At 43.7% G+C, this 21,924-nt stretch overlaps 1 protein-coding gene across 1 annotated transcript in view; it reads left to right on the top strand.

Annotated features, from left to right (window-relative positions):
- The window catches only part of BMERB1 (bMERB domain containing 1), an 84,176-nt gene extending 64,608 nt beyond the window's left edge, over positions 1 to 19,568 (top strand). Inside the window, exons 3-6 of the mRNA XM_024210360.1 lie at positions 4,943 to 5,016; positions 13,025 to 13,139; positions 16,544 to 16,626; positions 19,195 to 19,568. Coding sequence (XP_024066128.1) covers positions 4,943 to 5,016; positions 13,025 to 13,139; positions 16,544 to 16,626; positions 19,195 to 19,307 — 385 coding nt within the window. The 3' untranslated portion in view covers positions 19,308 to 19,568. The remainder of the gene's footprint in view (positions 1 to 4,942; positions 5,017 to 13,024; positions 13,140 to 16,543; positions 16,627 to 19,194) is intronic.
- The last annotated feature ends 2,356 nt before the right edge of the window (positions 19,569 to 21,924 follow it).

The following is a 21,924-nucleotide window of genomic DNA, read 5'->3' as shown; positions in this document are numbered from 1 at the left end:
CCCCCCAGCGCCGCAGCCGGGGCTGGGTGAAGCGGCCTAAGCCACCCAGGGACTGCGGCAGGGCGGCCAGAAGCAGCAGCGGGGCCATAGAGGGTGGGGCGCTGCCGTGCAGGGCCCGTGTCCCGCTCTCCGGGGCTCTGCTCCCTCTGGGGCCACCCTGCCCCGGCTCCTCAGCCCCCTGCCGGGGTGGTCCCCCGGCTCTGCCCTCCCGGTCCCAGCTGGTCCTGGAGGCGGGAGCCCTGGCTGGAGGGACCCTGGGCTGAGGCACGGCCCGGGAGCCTCGCTGCTTTCCCCGACCCTGCCAGTGCCAGACTGGCTGGAGGCAAGGGGGGAGTGGGCAGAGTCAGCACTGGTGGGGGGGAGCCCAGGGCTGGGGTGGCAGGGGGTGCAGCTGGGTTGGGGTAGCGGGGAAGAGCCCAGCGCTGAGGTGGCAGAGGGTGCGGGTCGGGGGGGGGGGGGAGAGAACCCAGGGCTGGGGGGGGAGGGGGGGGGGGGCAGCCAAATTTTTTTTTGCTTGGGGCGGCAAAAAACTTAGAGCCGGCCCTGCTCTCTGTCCCAGGTTTTCCAAATTGGGACCAATTTATATGGTGGAAGAAGAATTTTTAAAAGTAAATATTATGGGCCAGATCCTCAGCTGGTATGAATTGACTGCACTGGAACTACACCACTTTACACCAGCTGAGGATCTGGCCTGTAGCCACGAGCCGAAAATAGCAGGTAAATACTGAACATCTTCCTCCTGAGAAAAATGTCTCCTTCCTGAGAAGTCATTTTATTCAAATATATTACAGTAGTACACAACACCCAAACTGTACAAATACAAAATGGATGAGGAGCTATGTATTTTGCTTACTCCCCAGCACATTTTATTACTGAGTCTCCTACAGGACATACTGTTTAAGATTATTAATTGATAAAAGTAATTTCAGTACCATTCAGCATAATGAAACAGACTTTGCTCATGATCAGCATGAACAATGTGGAGAACCTGAGAGGAAAATATCCTTCAGCATGAAGGTTTCTGCCTCTTTGTGAATTGGGTACAAATATAATAGTGAATTAGTGATTAGGTGATTAGGCCACAGGGTGAAGATTAAACATGATATAGGAAGAGCAAGGCTCTCATCCTGTCGGCACACTGTACAGGCAGAGATCCTGGAGGATGTGTTGCTTCCTGGCTGAGGTGCACAGGGGCATTTGGAACTGATGGGGAAGAAAGGAAGGAGGTCATAATGAAGATTATCCCACTGACACCATCTGTGAGGACAGAAACCAGAACTGGAAGGAATAGTCATTGCTCCCTTCTTACATAAACAAAGGAGCAGGCAAGATGGAGATAAGCAAAGCAGCAAGCAATAAAGGGATCAGCATGTTTTAATAGCAATAAAAGCAGCTGAGGGATAGGTCTTTGAGGAGGCCAGTGTTCAGTGTAGGGGACTGAGGGAGGATGTGGGCTCAATTTGTGATTAAGATCTTGCTTGTGACAGAAATGCCTACTTTCCCACTCCTCACTTACTTCTATAGTTTGATTTTATTATCCTTTTCTCTCTCCCTGATTGTGTCTCATATGAGTCTGCTACAGTTCTGGGCCTTCTAGCACAAAGTCCCCTTGTAATTCCCTATGCTATAATATCCTCTGCCACATTCAAAAGGCTTGACTAATAGGAATTGTGCAATAATGTAATTATGAACGCCACCCTCTGAGGTGTTATCAACTTCAATGGGAGCTGATAATGCTCAGCACCTCACAGGACTGGGTTTTAGGGTATGTCTACACTACAAAATTAGGTTGATTTTATAGAAGTCGATTTTTAGAAATCGATTTTATACAGTCGATTGTGTATGTCCCCACTAAGCGCATTAAGTCGGCGGAGTGCGTCCTCACTACCATGGCTAGCATCGACTCACGGAGCGGTGCACTGTGGGAAGCTATCCCACAGTTCCCGCTGCCCATTGGAATTATGGGTTAAGCTCCCAATGCCTTATGGGGCAAAAACATTGTTGCAGGTGGTTTTGGGTACGTTGTCACTCTCCCCTGCCTCCCTCCCTCCCTCCATGAAAGCAACTGCAGACAATCATTTCCCACCTTTTTGCCTGGGTTACCCGTGCAGACGCCATAGCATGGCAAGCATGGAGCCTACTCAGCTCACCGCTGCTGTTGTGAGCATTGTAAACACCTCGTGCATTATACTGCAGTATGTGCAGAACCTGGCTAAGAGACGGCAGCATGAGGATGATTGTGATGAGGACATGGACACAGACGTTCCTGAAAGCACGGGCTGTGGCAATTGGGCCATCATGGCGGCAGTGGGGCTGGTTGATACAGTGGAATGCCGATTCTGGGCCCGGCAAACAAGCACAGACTGGTGGGACTGCATAGTGTTGCAGGTATGGGATGATTCCCAGTGGCAGTGAAACTTTCGGATGCGTAAGGCCACTTTCCTGGAACTCTGTGAGTTGCTTTCCCACACCCTGAAGTGCAGGAATACCAAGATGAGAGCTGCCCTGACTGTTGAGAAGCGAGTGGCAATAGCACTGTGGAAGCTTACAACGCCTGACTGCTACCAGTCAGTTGGGAATCAATTTGGACTGGGCAGATCTACTGTGGGGACTGCTGTGATTCAAGTAGCCAATGCAATCACTGACGTTCTGCTATCAAGGGTAGTGACTCTGGGAAATGTGCAGGTCATAGTGGATGGCTTTGCTGCAATGGGTTTCCCTAACTGTGGTGGGGCAATAGACGGAACGCATATTCCTATCTTGGCCCCGGACCACCTTGCCAACCAGTACGTAAACCGCAAGGGGTACTTCTCAATAGTGCTGCAAGCACTGGTGGATCACAAGGGACGTTTCACCGACATCAACGTGGGATGGCCGGGAAAGATGCATGACACTCGCATCTTTACGAACTCCCGGCTGTTTGAGCAGCTGCAAGAAGGGACTTATTTCCCAGACCAGAAAATGACTGTTGGGGATGTTGAAATGCCAATAGTTATCCTTGGAGACCCAGCCTACCCCTTGCTTCCATGGCTCATGAAGCCATACACAGGCAGCCTGGACAGTAGTAAGGAGCAGTTCAACTATAGGCTGAGCAAGTGCAGAATGGTGGTAGAATGTGCCTTTGGACGTTTAAAAGCTCGCTGGTGCTGTTTGCTGACTAGGTTAGACCTCAGCGCAACCAATATTCCCATTGTTATTACTGCTTGCTGTGTGCTCCATAATATCTGTGAGAGTAAGGGGGAGATTTATGGTGGGGTGGGAGGTTGAGGCAAATCGCTTGGCTGCCAATTTTGAACAGCCAGACACCAGGGCGATTAGAAGAGCACAGGTAGGTGCGCTGCGCATCAGAGAGGTTTTGAAAACCAGTTTCATGACTGGCCAGGCTACGGTGTGACAGTTGTGTGTGTTTCTCTTTGATGCAAACCCGCCCCCTTTGTTGATTTTAGCTCCCTGTAAGCCAACCACCCCACCTTCCCTTCGATCACAGCTGGCAAAGGAAATAAAATCACTATTGTTTTGAAACTATGCATTTTTTCTTTATTAATTAAAAAAAAGGGAGATAACTGATAAGGTATCCCGGGTGGGGTGGGGTAGGGTCGGGTAGGAGAGGAGTGGAGGAGGGAAGGACAAGGCCACATTGCTTATTGTAGCCACACTACAAATCAAAACTGTTTGAATGACAGCCTTCTGTTGCTTGGGCCATCTTCTGGAGTGCAGTGACTGGGTGCCCGGAGCCTCCCCCCCGCCCCCGCGTTCTTGGGCGTCTGGGTGAAGAGAATATGGAACTTGGGGAGGAGGGCAGGCGGTTGTACAGTGAATGCAGTGGCGGACTGTGCTCTTGTTGGCTTTCCTGCAGGTCCACCAGACTCCTGAGCATGTCCGTTTGCTCCCAATTAGCCTCGGCATTGCATCGTGCCTCTTCTCATCGCGCTCACTTACTGTGACCTAACATGGCTAAATTCGACCTAACCCTGTAGTGTAGACCAGGGCTTAGTTATCTTACATTATTCTCTACCTATTGTACTTATCTGGCCTCCATTATTATACTATCTGAGCACCTCACAATCAGGGCCGGCTCCAGGCACCAGCACAGCAAGCAGGTGCTTGGGGGCGGCCAACGGAAAGGGGCAGCACATCCGGCTCTTCAGCGGCGGATCCTTCAGTCCCTCTCGAAGGGAAGGACCTGCCCCTGAATTGCCGCCGAAGAATGAAGCAGTGATGGTAGAGCTGCCGCCGATCACAGCTTTTTTTTTTTTTTTTTTTTTTCCACCGCTTGGGGCAGCAAAAACGCTGGAGCCGGCCCTGCTCACAATCTTTATCTTCACACCACAAATACTATTATCCCCATTTTAACAGCTGGGGAATTGTGGCACAGAGAGATCTGCCCAACGTCACAGAGGAAGTCAATGGTAAAACAAAGAATTGAACCATTGTCTCCCAAGTCCCAGGCTAGTAGCTTAACCACTGAACCATTCTCTCTTTCATACTTGTACTCTCCCTTTTACCTAGTGAATGCTAGCTGAACTGTAGCAATTGGGGATTGCCCTGCTTATTGCTGTAGCCCTTACCACAGTTCCACTGCTGAGTTATTAAATATGCAGGTGCCCATTTTCAGAGGTAGGGTGAGCTGCAGAAAAGGAAAAAGCAGCTAATGTGACAATAAAAATATACAGATTAGGTCTGCATGGTACAAAAAGCACTGATAGGAGAGGTCACCTGGTAGGGCATTATAATGGAGGTTATTTGTTCTGCAACACTGTGCATTGAAAGGTGTCTGTGACTGATGGCAGTTTGGTGCATGGGCTAAATATCTGTGCCTCAAGCAGATGCATGAAGTCCCAAGCAAAGGGCTGTACTACATGTTTCACAGGTGGTTTATCTAGACCCACAAATAAATGTAACAAGTATGTATGGTCCTGATGTGCTTTTTCTGTTTCTGCAGGATGGATGACATGCAGCTGTGCAAGGACATCATGAACCTTAAACAGGAGCTGCAGAATTTAGTAGCAATTCCAGGTAATTTCTATGCCAACCTTACAAAGTGCTTTGAAAAACAGAAACCCTTCTAGGGGCCAGATAACTGCAACCCCAAGCCAGGTGCAATCCCTCTCCCTGTCATTTCTATCCCTCTCCATGTGTTTCCTGCACTTTGCTCTCTTTTCTAATGTCTTTATTTTCTCTCAGGTTCTGTTTGGTCTTCCTTCTGCTCTCTATTTTTCTGAAATTCTTTGCTGTATTTCATCTGCCCCTTCTGATGGCCAGGACTGCAAATATCACTCCAACAAGCTGAATTATTCCAAGATTCTTTCAATCCCTTGAAAATCTTATGAGAACCACTGTTGACACACTATGTTGACACATTATGTGAGGGAGAGTTGCTGAAGAATGGAAAATGTTGATAGATATGGAACACCTGGTGGTGGTCTGATGGGAAATTAAACCTTGGATATGGGTTTTTGTGTGTTTCCTAGAGATAGTAATTAATTGTTGCTCCCTATAAGCCAAGCTATAACCTAAGAAAACAGCTGAAAGTATGGGGCTTTCCAGAGAGGGGTGAGGAAAAGGTCTAGTCCATGTTTACCTGTCTTTAGGGCCTGATCCTAAATTCTCAACAGCTTCATTGCTCCAAGCATGTGCAGAATCCTCCTTGGGCACAGTCCTGGAGTCCTTACTCAGTAATAACTCCCACTGAAATCAATTGATAACTTTCTTTTAGTAAGGACTTCACAGGTTGGCCTCCTTGTTATTTTAGCTCAGCTACTCCTCCTGTTACTTTTCAAAATACTGAGCCACCATCTTATTCCAGAAAAGGAACCTAGGGCTTGACCCTACAACCATTTACTTCTGTGATAAGCCCTGGGTATGCTCTGTTGACTCCAGTGTATCTGTGACCAAAAGCAGAATTTGGCCCATTCCTATTGATTTTACTGTACACCCCATCTTATCAATTCATGCCAAACCTTCAATTCCTCACTGTATCCTGGCTATACATTCTGTGAATCTGTTAGTCAACATAGTGTTATTCAGCAGCTGAGATTGGGGGGTGTACGTTATTTTTACCACCTTTTGAACAACCTTTATTCATTCTCTGTTAAACTTTTTTAAAGGATTGTGCAATTGCTGACATAAGCATGAGTGCAAAATCAGTGCCACACTCACACATACAGAACCAAAGAACCTGAAATACTCTTCGCCTGTTCCTAGTCACTGATCTTTCACTCCACAATGAAAGCTTTGCAGGGTTTACCTCTCTCTCACCCATGAATCTACTGTAGGCAGAGGTGATCTGGTTGCCAAGAGGGATGGCAAAGGGTTTTGATCCAGAAAATGAGATTAGTTCCACTGCAGTACATGGGAACTATTAGAAGGGTGGGGCTTTACCAGAGCATGGCTACTCGTCTTTTAATAAAGTAATGAAATGGCCTTGTATCATTCAGATGAACATAATTTCCTCTGGGACAGAACTTTGGCTAAGAAGTTATAATTAGATATGAAATCTTCCACGAGCCTTTGAAAAAGAACAATACAGCCCACCTAGAATGGCTTAAATAAAAATTAACAATCTCAGGTGGAGCTGAATCCCGTGTTTGCATTTTCAGTTAATCTTAAATAAAAAAATGTAGTAATGCTAATTAGGATTGTGTCCAGTGGATACTAGAACTCAGTGAAGCAAACCGTTCCTGTAATGACGAGAGATATTTTAATAAGAATAATGTGTGCATTGACAGATGTTTTCTTTACCATAACAATTTGTCCTGTTAACCCCATGCTGTATTATTAAATGGAGCAGATTTGCTTTCCCTTGGCAGGCTCTGGGATAATGCATCAGTGTATTCATGACCCTGTGAACACTGGATCTAGATTCCACAGCAAGGTTCTCTACATAAGTTCTGCAGCATTGTGTAATGCCATGTCCCTGTGTGGGTCATCAGTAGAGGGGACTGAACCTAAGACTTCTGCATCTAAATATATGAGTGTCTACTGCCCAAGCTAAAAGACTCATCTTTGTCAGCCAAGAGTGTAGCAGGCTTTCATATGTGCACTAGACACCACTAGAAGGAGACAGAGTGCCACATTGTGTGAGGGCAGGTTACAACAGCCTTGCTGAATTCAGCAATGAGCTAGAACCTCTGAGGAAGGGTGAAATGCCTAGAAATGCGTTAAGAAAATTAGCCTTTTATTTTTTAAATCAAATTATATGCAACAATATAAAATTGATACTGAGGTCAGAATGGTTTTAAATCAGCCTTGCACTCGCTTTGTACAGGTGGAAATGACTTGGCAAGGTGCAAGGTCACAGAGAATCAGGGCTGAGAGGAAAAATCTTGCCCCCTTGTGTGCCAGCTGAAAGTGGAGTTGTCTGGAACTCAATAGCCCATCTTGATTTACAGAGCATAATTGTAATCTTGAATGGGGATTTCTGGCAGCACAAAATCTCCCATAAGTGGAGAGAGAGTCCTCCCTTCTCCCCCCGCCCCCCACCCGTTTGAACTCAATCCTCTTGGTCCCTTTTGGGACATTTTGGAGTAGGAAAGGGTGGCTGGCACACACACTGCAACTATCTTTGCTGGTGTAATGCCCACTGGTGGGATGGTGGAGGTGTTACACAAGAGCTCTGCTTAGAGCAGGACTGAGGTTGCTCTAAGTTTTATCAGACTGAAGTGGTTCCCTGACTGTCCCCAAGATCATACGTGTGAGGGGAAGAAGAGGTAGCAGAAAGTCACTGTTGCCACGTACATCCCCAGTCTGCTAAGCACTCCTGTGGTGCGCCTGGGATTTTGGCCCCTCAGGCAGTGCTTATATGAGAGGTGGGAGAAGAGAAAGGTTTGCAGTACCAGCAAAAAACAGTTTTTTAAAATTGAGCTGGTTTGTTGAGGGACACTCTTTAAACACTGTCTTACCAAAGCTGCTGCTCCCATTTTAAGCACCTGGGGCCTAAGCATAAGTTATTAAAAACTCTTAAATAGACTTCCAGAACAACACTGATTCACAATTGTTGCTTATATGTACAAACATGCCTCATACAAGCCAATAAGTACAACTACGCCAGAAGTATGTACAGGGCCTATAGTACCTTTCAGAAATAATTTACTTTTACCCAACCATTAGGGCGGGTTTTGAGTCTTCTAGTCATTCGTCCTTTATCTTTCCACCTATCACTGTGAGAAAAACTTCACAGCTAGCAAACAAGGTAAAAGAGAAGAAAAAACCTTGCCAGAAATGAAACAGCAGATCAGTCATAAAATAGGAAGCTGATCATACCTACATTTTCCCCCTCTGAGCCCAGTAGACAAATAGCAGCATTTCTCAGTGGACTAAGAACCTTTCCACATTTCATGCACATCTAACAAAATACATTCATGTTTCTTCTTTTTTTCTTCTTGACATTATCTCAGCTACTTTTGCGCCAAACAATTCCTCCAATATTTTGCTAACACGCGTATGGGATGAATAGTACCCAATGGGGAATAATTCAAGCAGAGTTTATTTAAAGGTAACCTTTGCAAAGGATTGTGAATGCTGCATAGATAACAAGTAAGAATGATCTACTCTTACTAGTGTTCCTGTAGCCAACCCTCTCATTTAAACATCTGTTTACTTATACTTAGGACTACTTTTTCCTAGAAACACTCTCCCACAGCTTAAATTACAAAATCTTAATTAAGTAAAGTTTAATGTACAGCAGTTCTTTCTTAGACCTTAGCACACTGTGCACAACGTGACACCCAGCAATCCTTTCTCAGAGTCATATTTGCATATTTGACTATTTAGCATTTATTTCCAGCCATGCCAGCTGTTCGCAAATTCACTACAGAATATTTGCGTATTAAGAGAAAGCAATGGGATTAATAAATATAGGGCTGTTGGCCTTTGCACAGAACTAAATGCTAGCACTGGGATTTTCTCAGCCTAGAGAAACATGGACTAAAGCAATCGTCATGCCTTTCGTGTATATTTTGACTGTGCTGTGTATGAGCCAGCTCCTGCTCCCATTGGTTTCAATGGACATAGTTGCACTGACTTAAATGGGAACAGGAGCAGGCTTTTGGTAAAAGGAGATAGCTGAATAAGGACTGTAGGACCCAGCCCTAACACTCAATCTGCATTTACTTGTCAGCAGATCCCCAAAAGGGTGGGGCGGGGGGACAATCTGCATGTGAGCTTGTCCCCACAGCCCTCTCCCCTTTCAGACCTGGCCTTCCATAAGTGGATCCATGTGTTTTGATCCCACTGATGGCTCTTCACCTGGAGATAGAGAAGATGGTGGTGGTGTAACAATTGGAGCATAGCAGGCCTGCTCCAGTGGTGAGTCCAAGTGAGGAAAGTGGATGGAAGCTTATGAATGGTTCAGTCATCTGTATTAACAAATGGTGATGGAAAAAGGTAACAAAAGTCCAACTGCGACTATTACATAAGATTGTTTAAACAAATTAGTAAAAGTGAAAAACAGAAAGACTAAGTTAATCTAAACAAAAGGGCTTTACTGATATAATTCAAAGACTGTGTTGAGACCATACCTGGTAAACAAGAAGAGTGTTGTACTGGAAGTTAATGGACTATATGTGATATGTCAGAAGTTAGGTCTGATGGTGAACAAATAATGAGAGGATGGACTATTCTGTCCATTAACCCCTTTTCAGAGGTCTTAAAAAGAGACTTTTGGGGCTGAGGACCTGTGAACTGGCAGGAAATTCCTGAAGGAGGGAAAAGGCCTGTAGGCCTCCATCCTACTCCCCTCCAGGGACTTTGTCCTTCACCTTTGGCCCCAGAAGGTTACCGCATCATCTTCAAGTCCAGACCTTGGCACTTCCTCAGGGTCACGTGGTCATCACCACTCCATAAACCAGAGACACGTGAGATCCTGATTATTTCGCCTTCCCTTGCGTGTTCCCCTTTCTTCACCACTCTTTTCCTCCTATCTTCTCGCTCTCTTGGCTTTCCATCTGATTTGACCTTGAGGTCAGTTGTAGCACATGGCACCAGCACAATCAGATGAGACAGCTCATCCAGCTCTAGCCAGCTCTGGCCCAGCCTGAGATAGACCAGTAGGAGAGGAGCCAAATCAACCAGATGACACCCCAGACCAGGAAATAAACCAGAGCTCAGAGCAGTGCTGTTGTGGCAGATTTGCCAATCCAGAGCATCCGTCTGTGACTGACCTGCTTCTGGGAATTTGCCATCAACAAAAGCTGTATTTTCTCCACCTTTACTATCCTGTTTCTTCTTCCCCTCCTGTCGGTTGGTCAAAAGCAGAAAAAATGACCATCCTTCACAATGCTGTTTAATGTTGGACAGTGACAGAGTCATGCTAACACTGCTGACTCTTCAGGCCCATTTATTCCATTCAATTGATGTAACAGTGCCATAATAGCTGCTGCTCCCTACCTTCCAGGATGGGAGAGGGAGGCTGGCTCATTGCAGCATGGTCCAGCAGTCGTCAGTTTTAAGTATCCTTTTTTATTTTTGCTGCTGGACATGTTAAGATTAAGCGTTCATTGACATTATGCCCAAGTTCCCCCCCCCCATGCCCATAACAATAAGGAATCTTTGAAGCACCGACAGAATTTGATAACAACATGCACACTTAATCTTTTGAATAAAAGATATTATTTTCATAGAAAACTAAAAATATTTCTCGTGAAAAACAAAGTAGCCTTGTTGTGCATTACAAATTGTTTATTTCCTCTTTCACTGGCAAACCATAACTTACAGTTCTCCAAGGAATAATGATTTTCCAGCTCTGAAAGCCAACTTTCAAAATGCCTTTATCTCATTTTTTAAAGATGTGGATTTATTGCAGAAATTTCCAGTGGGAAATGCAGCTGGAGCCCTTGGGCAAATCATTAAGCTGCAATAAACAACTCTTTTCAAATGTCTGGATTTTTTAGACGTATTAGGAGCCCTTATAAATTTGGTCAATAAACAAGATATATTGAATGCATCCCACTGTAGGTGTGTCCCAATATACTTGACTCAATTTGATGTTTCTCTGAGCTCAGTTCCACAACTCCATTACTGAAAACAAAAATTCTTGATTTAATGTGAAGCTTTTTTTTCTGCTCATAAAGATTTTGAATTCTTTAAGGAAATGTATTGGCTAGGATTAGCCTCTAGCTTTCCCATCACTGCTCCACTTGCTCAGTTTTAGCCCTAGGGAGTTTTGTCTTAACTATATTTGTTTTATACTTTTGAACTATATCTCCCCTAAGCCCTAATATTTACAATTTTAGCATGTGACAGCCAAATCTATCATTCAACAGAAACGATCATTTTCAGACAATCTAGTCATGATAATGGTCTAGTCTGGTTTTGCCTGATTAACTAGGACAATATTGATTACACTGACTTTTGAAATTTTGGGTAAATAATAGTTTTATTTAGCTCCACTATAATGTAATAATTCTAGTGCCTGACTTTTATCAAAGTTGATGTTTTGATGCTGCTGTATGTACCAAATTACAATGGGAGAGGCAGAGCTGTCACATAGGTTGCTCCATCTTATCTGAGGCCTGATCACATTCCCAGATTAAGTGAATGGGAGTTTTGCCATTATTCTAATGGAACTGTGCCCTTACTTAAAAATGCTCTTCTTAAGGAGATTAGGAAAATAAACTCTAAATGGTGCCATGGAGGGATTTCTAGATTGAAAATTTACCAAAGGTTCTGAACTCATGAATGTTTTATTATTAATATCACAGTAGAGCTATTGTGCTAGGCACCGCACAAACATGCCGCAAGAGACAGTCCCTGCCCTGAAGGGCTTACACTTTACATAGAGAAGACAGCCAAAGAGTGGCAGGGGAAATAGAGATACAGTGACGAGAGCTGGTCAGGAATTTTCTATTGGAATGAGTTTCCAACAGAAAACAGCCTTTTGGTAAGATTGAAATTTTTCATTTTGCCAAAAGATTGAAATTTTGCAGAAAATTTGATTTTCCATTAGGAAAGTTGAAATGATGGCTCCTCATCTGCCCACCTGGAAGGCTCTTGTCAATTTCCCTTTCTGCCTAAGGGAAAAGCAGGTGGCTGAGCACCCTGGCTCTCCAGCAGCCAAGCTGAAGTGGCTGTGCAGAGCCTGGGTGCGCAGCCTCTGGCAGCCTGCCTTGAAGACTCTTGTCAATTTCTCTTTCTGCCTGCAGGGGAAACTGAAGTTGCCAAGAGCCTTCCAGGGAGGTACCCAAAAAGATTCCCCTGTAATTCTCCCCAAACGATATTTTTCTGGAAATCCCTTCCCATGAAAATTTTGCACTTTTAACTTTTCATCCTGATTTGGGAAAAATGGAAAAACACGTTTTTCAAAACATGAAGATTTTCACAGTCGGAGATTTCTGTTTTCTGGCTAGTCATAACAATGATTTGTCCAACACCACATTGCAGCTCAGTGGCAGTGCCGGTTGCCAAACTCTCATCTCCTGATACCCACTCCAGTGTCCTAGTGGTAGGACAGCTGGGCAACCAGCTGTGGCTGGAACAGGTGTTGGAGCAGGAGCAGGCTGAAGCCAAGGTCAGAAACAGGAGCATCCTGGAGCAGAAGCAGTCTGTCAGAATAACCAGGTAGCAGGGAGCATCCTCAACAAGGTAGCAACATTGGACTGCATTGCCTTGCTTTCATTAGGAGCCTACATACCTGCCTTGGGGTCACCTTTCTAGATCCTGGCTTATGGACTGGCTGGTCTTTAGGACTTGCCAATAATTATCTCAAATAAACACAAGAACACAATTTACTGATTAACCTTATATATTTGCACTGAAAAAAATGTTTCCCTTTCTCACTATATCCATTCACTCCTGACCCTTTCTGTAAAGAGTGGATTGTTGCCTTGTGGTTTCAGGAGAAGCAGGGAAGAATGTTTACCAAATAATAAAATGTCTCAAATATTATGGCCTGGAAAAGTATCACCCTGGATCATGCCCTGCTCTCACCTACTGTAAATCTGGACAAAGGCCATTGACTTTCATTGGTCAAATGTTGTTAGAAATCTGAGTACCTAACCCTTGTCTTATTCTTTCTGTTTTTGATCAGAAAAAGAAAAAACAAAAATGCAGAAACAAAGAGAGGATGAATTGATTCAGAAGATCCATAAACTGGTGCAAAAAAGAGATTTTCTTGTAGATGATGCAGAGGTGGAGAGATTAAGGTAAGGATTGAAAGTGCCTGAATTTGTTTCAGAGACTTGGCAGGCCGAATAGAGTACCTGATACTATTCTCATTGTAGTGACAAAATTTCTATTGACTTTGGTGTCTTCAAACATTGCATGAGGTTAAAAGCCTCTCTCTGGGACCACATGATATGCATTCAAACTGGATCACTATGTCTCTTTCTCTCCCTGTTCCATAATTTTACTTAATCTTCTGCTCATGGCTACAGAGGATTAATGTCCCTTTGAATTTATTACAAGAAAATATCTGAGCCCTTTACTGTTATGAAAAGAGCTGGGCTAGACCCACTCAGGCTGGTCTACACTAAAAATTAGATTGGCCTAGCTATGTTGCTCAGAGCTCAGAAAAAGTTTGCACCTTGAACAGCGCAGTTATGTTGACCCAACTCCTGGTGTAGACACAGGTAGGTGATCGGAAGAATTCTTCTGTCGCCCTAGCTACTGCTTCTCAGATTATATTCCCACAGTAGAAACACTACAGCAGCGTAGCTCTGGTGCTACAACTGCACCACTGTAATTCTGTAGAACAGACACCACCTACTACAGCGATGGAAGAGGTTCTTCTGTCACTGAAGTAAACCCACTTCTCTGAGAGGCAGTAGCTAGGTCGATGGAAGAATTCTTTCATTGACCTAGTGCTGCATATACTGGGGCTTAGATCAGCTTAACTACATATCTCATGGGTGTGAATTTTTCACATCCTAAGTGATGTTGGTCAAGCTAACTTTCTAGTGCAGACCAGCTCTCAGAGAGATGGAAGGAAAAACCTTTTCCATCAATGTAAAAAATGTCTACACTATGTCGCTAGAGTGGCACAGCTGCAGTGCTGTAGCTGTGCTGCTGTAGTGTAGACATGGACTTAGGGCTAGTCTACTCTTGAAACACTACAGCAGTACAGCTGCAGTGCTGTAGCTATGCCACTGTAGCATTTCAGTGGAGCCACTCACTACTGTGATGGGAGTTCTCCCATCACTGTAGTTAATTCACCTTCCTGAGAGGCAGAAGCAGAAGAATTCTTCCATGGATTTTTCACACCCCTGGGTGACGTAGCTGGGTTGATTTAACTTTTGAGTGTAGACCTGGCCTTAGATAGGGGAAATAAACCTGAAAGAGAATTCTAACAAGAAATGATTTTCATACATGTATAAACTGGTCTTTGCACATACATAATGCTCATGTTATTATTATTAATTATTTCTATTACTGTAACACATAGATGCTCCAACCAAAATTGAGGTGTTATAAACATGGTAATGACAGTTTGAGTCCCAAGGAGCTTAAAGTCTAAGTAGCTCAGACAGGCAAAGGGTGGGAAGGAAAAGAGAGGTGAAAAGATTTGCCCAAAATCAAGCAGGAGATCAGCTGCTGAGCTGAGAATAGAACCCTGACTCCTAGGCCTGGTCTAAGCTGAAAAGCTACGTTGCTCAGGGTATGAAAAATCCATACCTCCAAGTGACATAGTTAAGCCGACCCAACCTCTAGTGTAGACAGTGCTAAGTCGACAGAAGAATTCTTCTGTCAACCTAGCTACCACCTCTCAGGGAGGTGAATTACCTATGTCGACAGGAGAGCCCCTCCTGTCAGTCTAGATAGTGTCTTCTCTGAAGCACAATGGCAGTGCAGCTGCAGCTGTGCCATTGTAGCATTTCAAGTGCAGATAAGCCCTTAGTTCTGTGTATGAAGCATGAAGCATCATCTGTAGCCAGAGAATATAAAGGCCTCAAAAAAGCCATTCTACTAGACTACTGAAAATACACTCAATACAGTTGGAAAAGCATTAGTGCTCTCTATTGCTCACGTGCAACATTTATTGGTACTTTTACTTTAATAAATCTGATTTTTCTACACTAAACTGAAATACTTCTTAATCAATATGCACTTTAATATTGAAAAAATGGAATAATAATGAAAATTCCATGAATGCTAAAGGCTAGCAAAGTGATGTTAATTTCCTTAAGGCCTGATCCTGCCATCCTCACACAACCACAACATTAGTTGACTTCAATGAGAGTTCTCGTAGCATGAGACAATAAAATCAAAATCTTCACTTAGGCTTTTAAACATAGAGAGCATTATAACACACCATAATGTTCCTTTGCTATTTTTTCTAGAAGGAGCCTAGTTTAGTGGTTAGAACAGGGGTGGGCAAACTTTTTGGCCGGAGGGAGACATCTGGGTGGGTAACTTGTATGCAGGGCTGGGGCAGGAGGTTGGGGTGCGGGAGGGAGTGCGGGGTGCAGGAAGGGGCTCAGGGCAAGGGGTTGGGGTGCAGGAGGGGTGTGGGGTGTGGCAGGGGGCTGGGGCTCAGGGCAGGGAGTTGGGGTGCAGGAGGTGCAGGGTGCAGCAGGGGGCTCAAGGCAGGAAGTTAGGGGGCTCAGGGTAGGAGGCTGGGGTGCAGGAGGGATTCAGGGTGCGTGCTCCGGTCTGGCACTGCTTACCTCGAGCGGCTCCAGGATGGCAGCAGCATGCAGGGGGGCTAAGGCAGGCTCCCAGCCTGCCCTGGACCCGCGCAACTCCCAGAAGTGGCCAGCATGTCCGGCAGTGGCTCCTGGGGGTGGGGTGGAGCAGGCAGCTCAGCCGCGCGCTGCCCTCACCTGCAGGTACCACCCCCAAAGCTCCAATTGGCCACAGTTCCCCGTTCCCGGCCAATGGGAGCTGCGGGGGGTGGTACCTGCAGGTGGGGGCAGCCCACAGATCCCTCTGCCCTCCCCTCCCCCAGGGGCCACAGGGACATGGTGCCGGCTGCTTCCGGGAGTGGTGCAGGACCAGGGCAGGCAGGGAGCCTGCCTTGGCGCCACTGCACTATGGGGCTGGCAATCCCGTGGGCCAGATTTAAAGCCCTGATGGGCCGGATCCGGCCCGCAGGCCGTAGTTTACCCTCCCTTGGCTTAGAAGGTGGGAATTGGGATTACAGACAATTGGGTTTGGTTTTTAGTTTTGACATTGATTCGCTGTGTGACCTTTTCAAGCCATTTAACTTCTCTGTGCCTTGGTTTTCCTACTGATATAGGCCCTGATTCACCAAAGCATGTGCTTTACTTAAGTGCTTTGCTGAATGAGGGGCATAGTGGGGCTAATATTTGCCTGTCTCTCAGGATTAAGCGGTGAGCATTAGAATGAAATCCCAGTCCCATTGAAGTCAATGAGAGTTTTGCCACTGACTTCAATAGGGCCAGGATTTCTCTCTCAATTCATTAAGTTTCTAATGAGCTTTGAGATCTTTAGGTGAAAAGTGCTAAATAAGAGCAAAGAAGTATTACTGCTATTAATAAGATTCTTATGGACCTTGCCTTTACACAAGGGACTGTTTCTCTTAGTTATGTAGAAACTGCTGCTTTTTCTTCTACAACTTTTTTTTCCCTTTCTCTTTTTGCACCAACAGAGAGCAAGAGGAAGACAAGGAGATGGCTGAATTCCTGCGGATCAAATTAAAACCCTTAGACAAAGTAACACGATCTCCTGCCAGTGAGTTTAACATTTAAAAACAAATGGGAAAGAAAAAAGTCTTTGAAAAACTCTGGCAAGAAAGGGGATAGATTTTCAAAGGCACAGAGGGCAGCTAGACACCCAACTCCCACTGAAAGTCAATGAGAGGTGGGCTTTTGCTCCCAATTGTGTCTCTGAAAATTTCCCCAAAACAGCTTAGACCAAAATGAACTAATATAAAAATATAAAATTTCCCCCAAAAAACATGAAATGCCAGCTTCTGTTTCTAGCCATTTTGGCTGAGATTTTGAAAATCACCTAGTGAACTTGGATTTCCAATTTTCATCAACATTAAATCCATATGTGCAAGGTGGCACCTCTCTTGATAGTAAAAAGAATGTGTTTTTCAATCATGTTAGTTCAATCAACTGAGCTTAACATGATTTAAAAAAATCCTGTTAAAATGCAGATTAATGTGCTTGAAACCATTTTATCTGGCTGCGTTTCCGCCTATGAGGAGTCTAGAGTTTTAACTACTGCTAGCACGACTTCCTACGTGATAGTGACAGTTAGTCTATATCTTAATGATGGTTAACTGGGCTTTTCAGTCACATAAAGCCAGCTTGCATGAGCTAACAAAATTGAAAGACCCACCCTTTTGTCTATCAAGACAGGAACTACGCAGGTTGGAAGGTATCTTGAAAGTCTTATACACTACAATACCATATGTACTAAGGATATGGGTGTAATATGCTCTAAGTTTCTAGACAGGACTTTGTAACAACCCAAGAAGGGACTGCTATCAGAGAAGTCTTCCTGGGCTTTACACGAAGCCCAGTGCATGTAATTGAATAGTATGTAAAGAGGAACTGGAGTAAAGCATGAAGGTTCTGAGTGTCTGACAAAACCATATAAGTTGGGCACCATCATTACCTACAGAAACCACATAAGGAAGATATGAAGGAGACATTTAATTACTGAGAAGTCTGGCTATTTTAAAATGTACCATAGTTTCAATGGAAATACAATCAATCAAGTGCCAGCCACTGATGTTCTTCCTGAGTCCAACAAAGGGAAAGTGCTGTTGTCAGGATTCTCTCCCCACTCTGAACTCTAGGGTACAGATGTGGGGACCCACATGAAAGACCCCCTAAGCTCATCTCTACCAGATTAGGTTAAAAACTTCCCCAAGGCACAAATTCTTCCTTGTCCTTGGAACGGTATCACTGCCACCACCAAGTGAGTTAGACAAAGATTTAGGAAAAGGACCACTTGGAGTTCCTGTTTCCCCAAACTATCCCCCCAAGCCCTTCACCCCCTTTCCTGGGGAGGCTTGAGAGCAAACAAGGTGAGCACAGACCAGCCCCTTGGGTTTTTAGGACACTAAAAACCAATGAGGTTCTTAAAAGCAGAACTTTATTATAAAGAAAAAGTAAAAGCAGCACCTCAGAATCAGGATGGAAGGTAATTTTACAGGATAATCAGATTAAAAACACAGAGGATTCCCCTCTAGGCAAAACTTTAAAGTTACAAAAAAAAAAAAAACCACCCAAAAAAACCAGGAATAAACCTCCCTCTTAGCCTAGGGAAATTCACAAGCTAAAACAAAAAGATAATCTAATGCATTTCCTTCCTTACTTTCCATTTCTATTCTTAGATGCTTAGTTCAGGTATGGCTTTAGGAGATGTATTTTCCCTGCCCTGGTTCCTCGCTGTCCCAGAGAGAACACACAAAGAGAGCACAAAACAAAAACCTTCCCCCACAGATTTGAAAGTATCTTCTCCCCTTTTGGTCAGGTGCCAACCAGGTTATTTGAGCTTCTTAACCCTTTACAGGTAAAGGAGGGGTTTTATGCTACCCGTAGCTGTATGTTTATGACAGCTGTATATGAACATTCCAAATCCACAGACTCTCCCACTAGCCCAAAGATTTATCCCTTTTCAGCATCCTGGCTTATTATACACATTGGGAGATATGGAGGATAACATTGACCAATGTCAGTGCCAGCAACATTTTTATTCAGCAGAGAACAATCCAGGCTGACAAGCAAGCTATTGTGAGCATCTGATATATGGCACCCTGGAATCTCACAAAGTAGAGCCATTGAGGAAAGTAGAAATCTGAGAAGGAGTCCAAGGAATCAGTGGATACTATCTGGCAGCCCTGGAGACTGAAGTGCCCACTCATTACCCTACTGTAACAGAACACTTCAGTCTCCAGGGCTGCCAGATAGTATCCACTGATTCCTTGGACTCCTTCTCAGAGTAGTGGGTGTTGTCTGGGGTTCCCTACTTGGTTTCCCCTTTCTTGTTCCCTCATTTTAACCATATGATTTACACCTAAATCCCCCATTTTCAGTTTGATATCTGGATTCTGCGGCCCCTCTCTCACCTGAGTGGGCAAGCCTTCTGTTCCTTTGGTGGGATCAGTCATCACATAGGCTGGTATCTTTCAACATCACTAAGAACATTGTTCAAAGAATGTAAAATAAACTCGGTCGGGAAGGTAGGCCTGTGTGATACTGCAGGATACTGTGTGATGAAAGCAGAAGGAAATAGTTTGGTCTAACTCTAGATTTTAATGGTGTCCTGTTCTGAATGTCACAGGTACCCCAGCAGAAAAGAAGGCAGAACCTCCTCCAAGCAAGCCCACCGTCGCCAAAGCAGGAATAGCTATTATTAAAGATTGTTGTGGGGCCACGCAATGCAACATCATGTAGCTCCAGTCTCTCTACCAATTCTGTCTTTTTTTCAAATGTTTTCATTGGATAAAACAGTAGGGTGAAAGGATTTTAAAGCATCCTGATAGTTGAATCAAGAAATACTGTAAACATTACAGTAATGTACTGAATGTACCAATGGTGAATCCTTCACTGTTGCATGGATCACTCAATGCGCATGCTTAAAATAAAGGAATATATATATAGCAGCTGTCCAATGACCAGAACAGATAGGTAAAAATAGCTGAAAAGACAAATACAACTCTGTGGCAAAAGTGAATTAGAAAAGTGTATATTTTACCAAATAATGTTTAAAATAGCGGTTTTAAAAATTCAGCACTTTGTAGGATTTGTTATACACCTTTTTTCCCTTGGCAAATTTCATTCAAACGCATGCCAAGGTGTGAATATAAAAATGTCCTGTCTTGGCTATTTTTCAAAATGAAACCTTAGAGTAGAGATACTGTATATAGTGCAAGCAATAGATGAAGCAAATTTAGTACAACTGGTGTTGCATACAAAATATTTATTGAACTAGTACGACATTTGACTACTTTGCTGTGTAGTTTCATTTCCAGTTCTTCACAGGGAACAGATAAGAACAACAAAGATCCTGCTCATTGGCTTGTATTTTATTATGGCATTTCAGTGACCCTGTGGTCAAATGTCCTATGTGGCTTTTAAACCCAATTCAAATGGAGATTACCTGTCCATTTGGAAATTGGTTTCTGCTAAATTCTTAGCAGGCACAGCTATAGTTTTTGGTGTAAATTCAAACACTGCATCATTTATTTGCTTGCAAGCCCTCCACCTTGCAGAGATGCAATAATACTGAGAGTGCAGTCAACTATTAAAACCACAACTAAATGCACTATGAGATTATGTATCACAAGCTCAATAGGTTGCTGTCCACAAGGGGAGAAAAACATGACGGCAGCAGGATCATTTAACTTATGAAGCAGGGTGCTGAAAAGGGCTATTACTCAGATTCTTAACGGCCATGAGAAACATTAGCTGCCAAGTATTATAAAAAGACAATACATCCCCAAATTCTGTCTTCAAGATTAAAAATAATAAACATAAAAGGTGAAGTTTTGGGTACTAAAAAGATAGCAATACATAAAACAGTGGTTTCGAAACTAAGGGAAAAACAATTAGGTCTGATACATTGATGTTTCACGTTTCTATTGGTATGCAGATGAACACGTGTAAAATATAGTTGTCCCTTTACTAGCTGTCAGTAAGATGGTGCATCTGTGTGACTAGTATACCATATTATAGGTGTATGTTGTGATGGGTGTAAGTAGTTAAATGAAGATGTTCTGATGTGAAAACATTGGGCTTTAAGAAAGATAATGGAATGTTCCTAAAAGAAAAAAGTTTCTCAAGCTGAACAACCATTTCTTAATACTGGATAAGCAAAACATTACATATAAACCCACAGGAAATAAGAGTTACAGCAGGGGAAGCCAATAAAAATATCAGTGAGTTACGTAACTAAAGGTAGATGTTAAACATTTCTGAAAGAGCTGAAGCAGTGTCTAGTTCAGATTCAGAGATGTAAACATTCAAAATAGTATAAAAACCAAACTGCCTGAGCTGTATTGGTCCAATATGTAGCATTTGCATCTCCAAACAAACCTGTTTCACTGTCACAGACTCTTTTCAAGAACCATACTACAAGAAGACTAAAGAGCAGCAGGGGAGCAGGCCTAAGAAACAAAGAACATATGTTACTTCAAAATGTACCTTAGGGATCAGAAATAAGGGAGGAAAAAATATTAAAGTTTTCCTCGAGACACCAGCAGCACTTTAAATATTTTAATCAAAGTACTATATGGATATGCATGTGTGCTGACATATACCTTCAAATTCACCTCTGGAGCGGTCAGAATTTGGTATATCCAGATTTGGGTCAGGTTGGTTGCAGGGTCAGTACAAAATGTGCATCAAAGCAGAAAATTGTTTATAATCTGAATAAACTTTAAGGAAAATGCACATGAAAAAAAACCAGTCAGACTGTGGACAATCAAATAACGCCCCTGAAGTTTCTGATACCTTCTCATTGCTTTGGACCAGTCCCTCATTCTCTATCATGTGCAGTGTCTTAACAGAAATATTGGATGGTTATAGTATATTATATATATTATTAACTGGGGTGAGGAAGAATGTAAGTAGTGTTAGGAGTGGGACTTGCTCAAGAAGTGTCAAATTTAAGGTCAGAGAGGAATCAGCTATTTCATACTGCTCTTTGTGTATACTGGTGAATCAGGAAAGCTGGGTGTCCTGAATAATAGGCTAATCACAAGGCTGCAACTGATAGAGGGAGAGAGATGACTTGGAGATTGGGGGGGGGGGTGTTAGTAGGAGTATTTAGACTTTCTAGTAGATGACTGTCCTTGGCCAAGATAGGAGAGATTGCTGGGGATTCACATCTAGGAAGGTCAGATTCTCTTGAGGGATGGGGAGAAATCAGCAGGATTTTCCAGATGGGAGGTGGACCTGGACAGCAAATTCAATTAAAAGAGAGTCCCAAAACAGACCTTTGTGCGATTGGGCATTCGTGATTGGGGTACATCTCCACAGTAGTGGCAGTAAAACACCTTATCACAATTAA

The sequence above is a fragment of the Terrapene carolina genome, unplaced genomic scaffold (assembly GCF_002925995.2).
Source record: "Terrapene carolina triunguis isolate 2854851 unplaced genomic scaffold, T_m_triunguis-2.0 Scaffold93, whole genome shotgun sequence".
NCBI lineage: Eukaryota > Metazoa > Chordata > Testudines > Emydidae > Terrapene > Terrapene triunguis.
The sequence above is the reverse complement of the archived record's forward strand: the minus strand, read 5'-3'. Positions and strand labels throughout refer to the sequence as shown.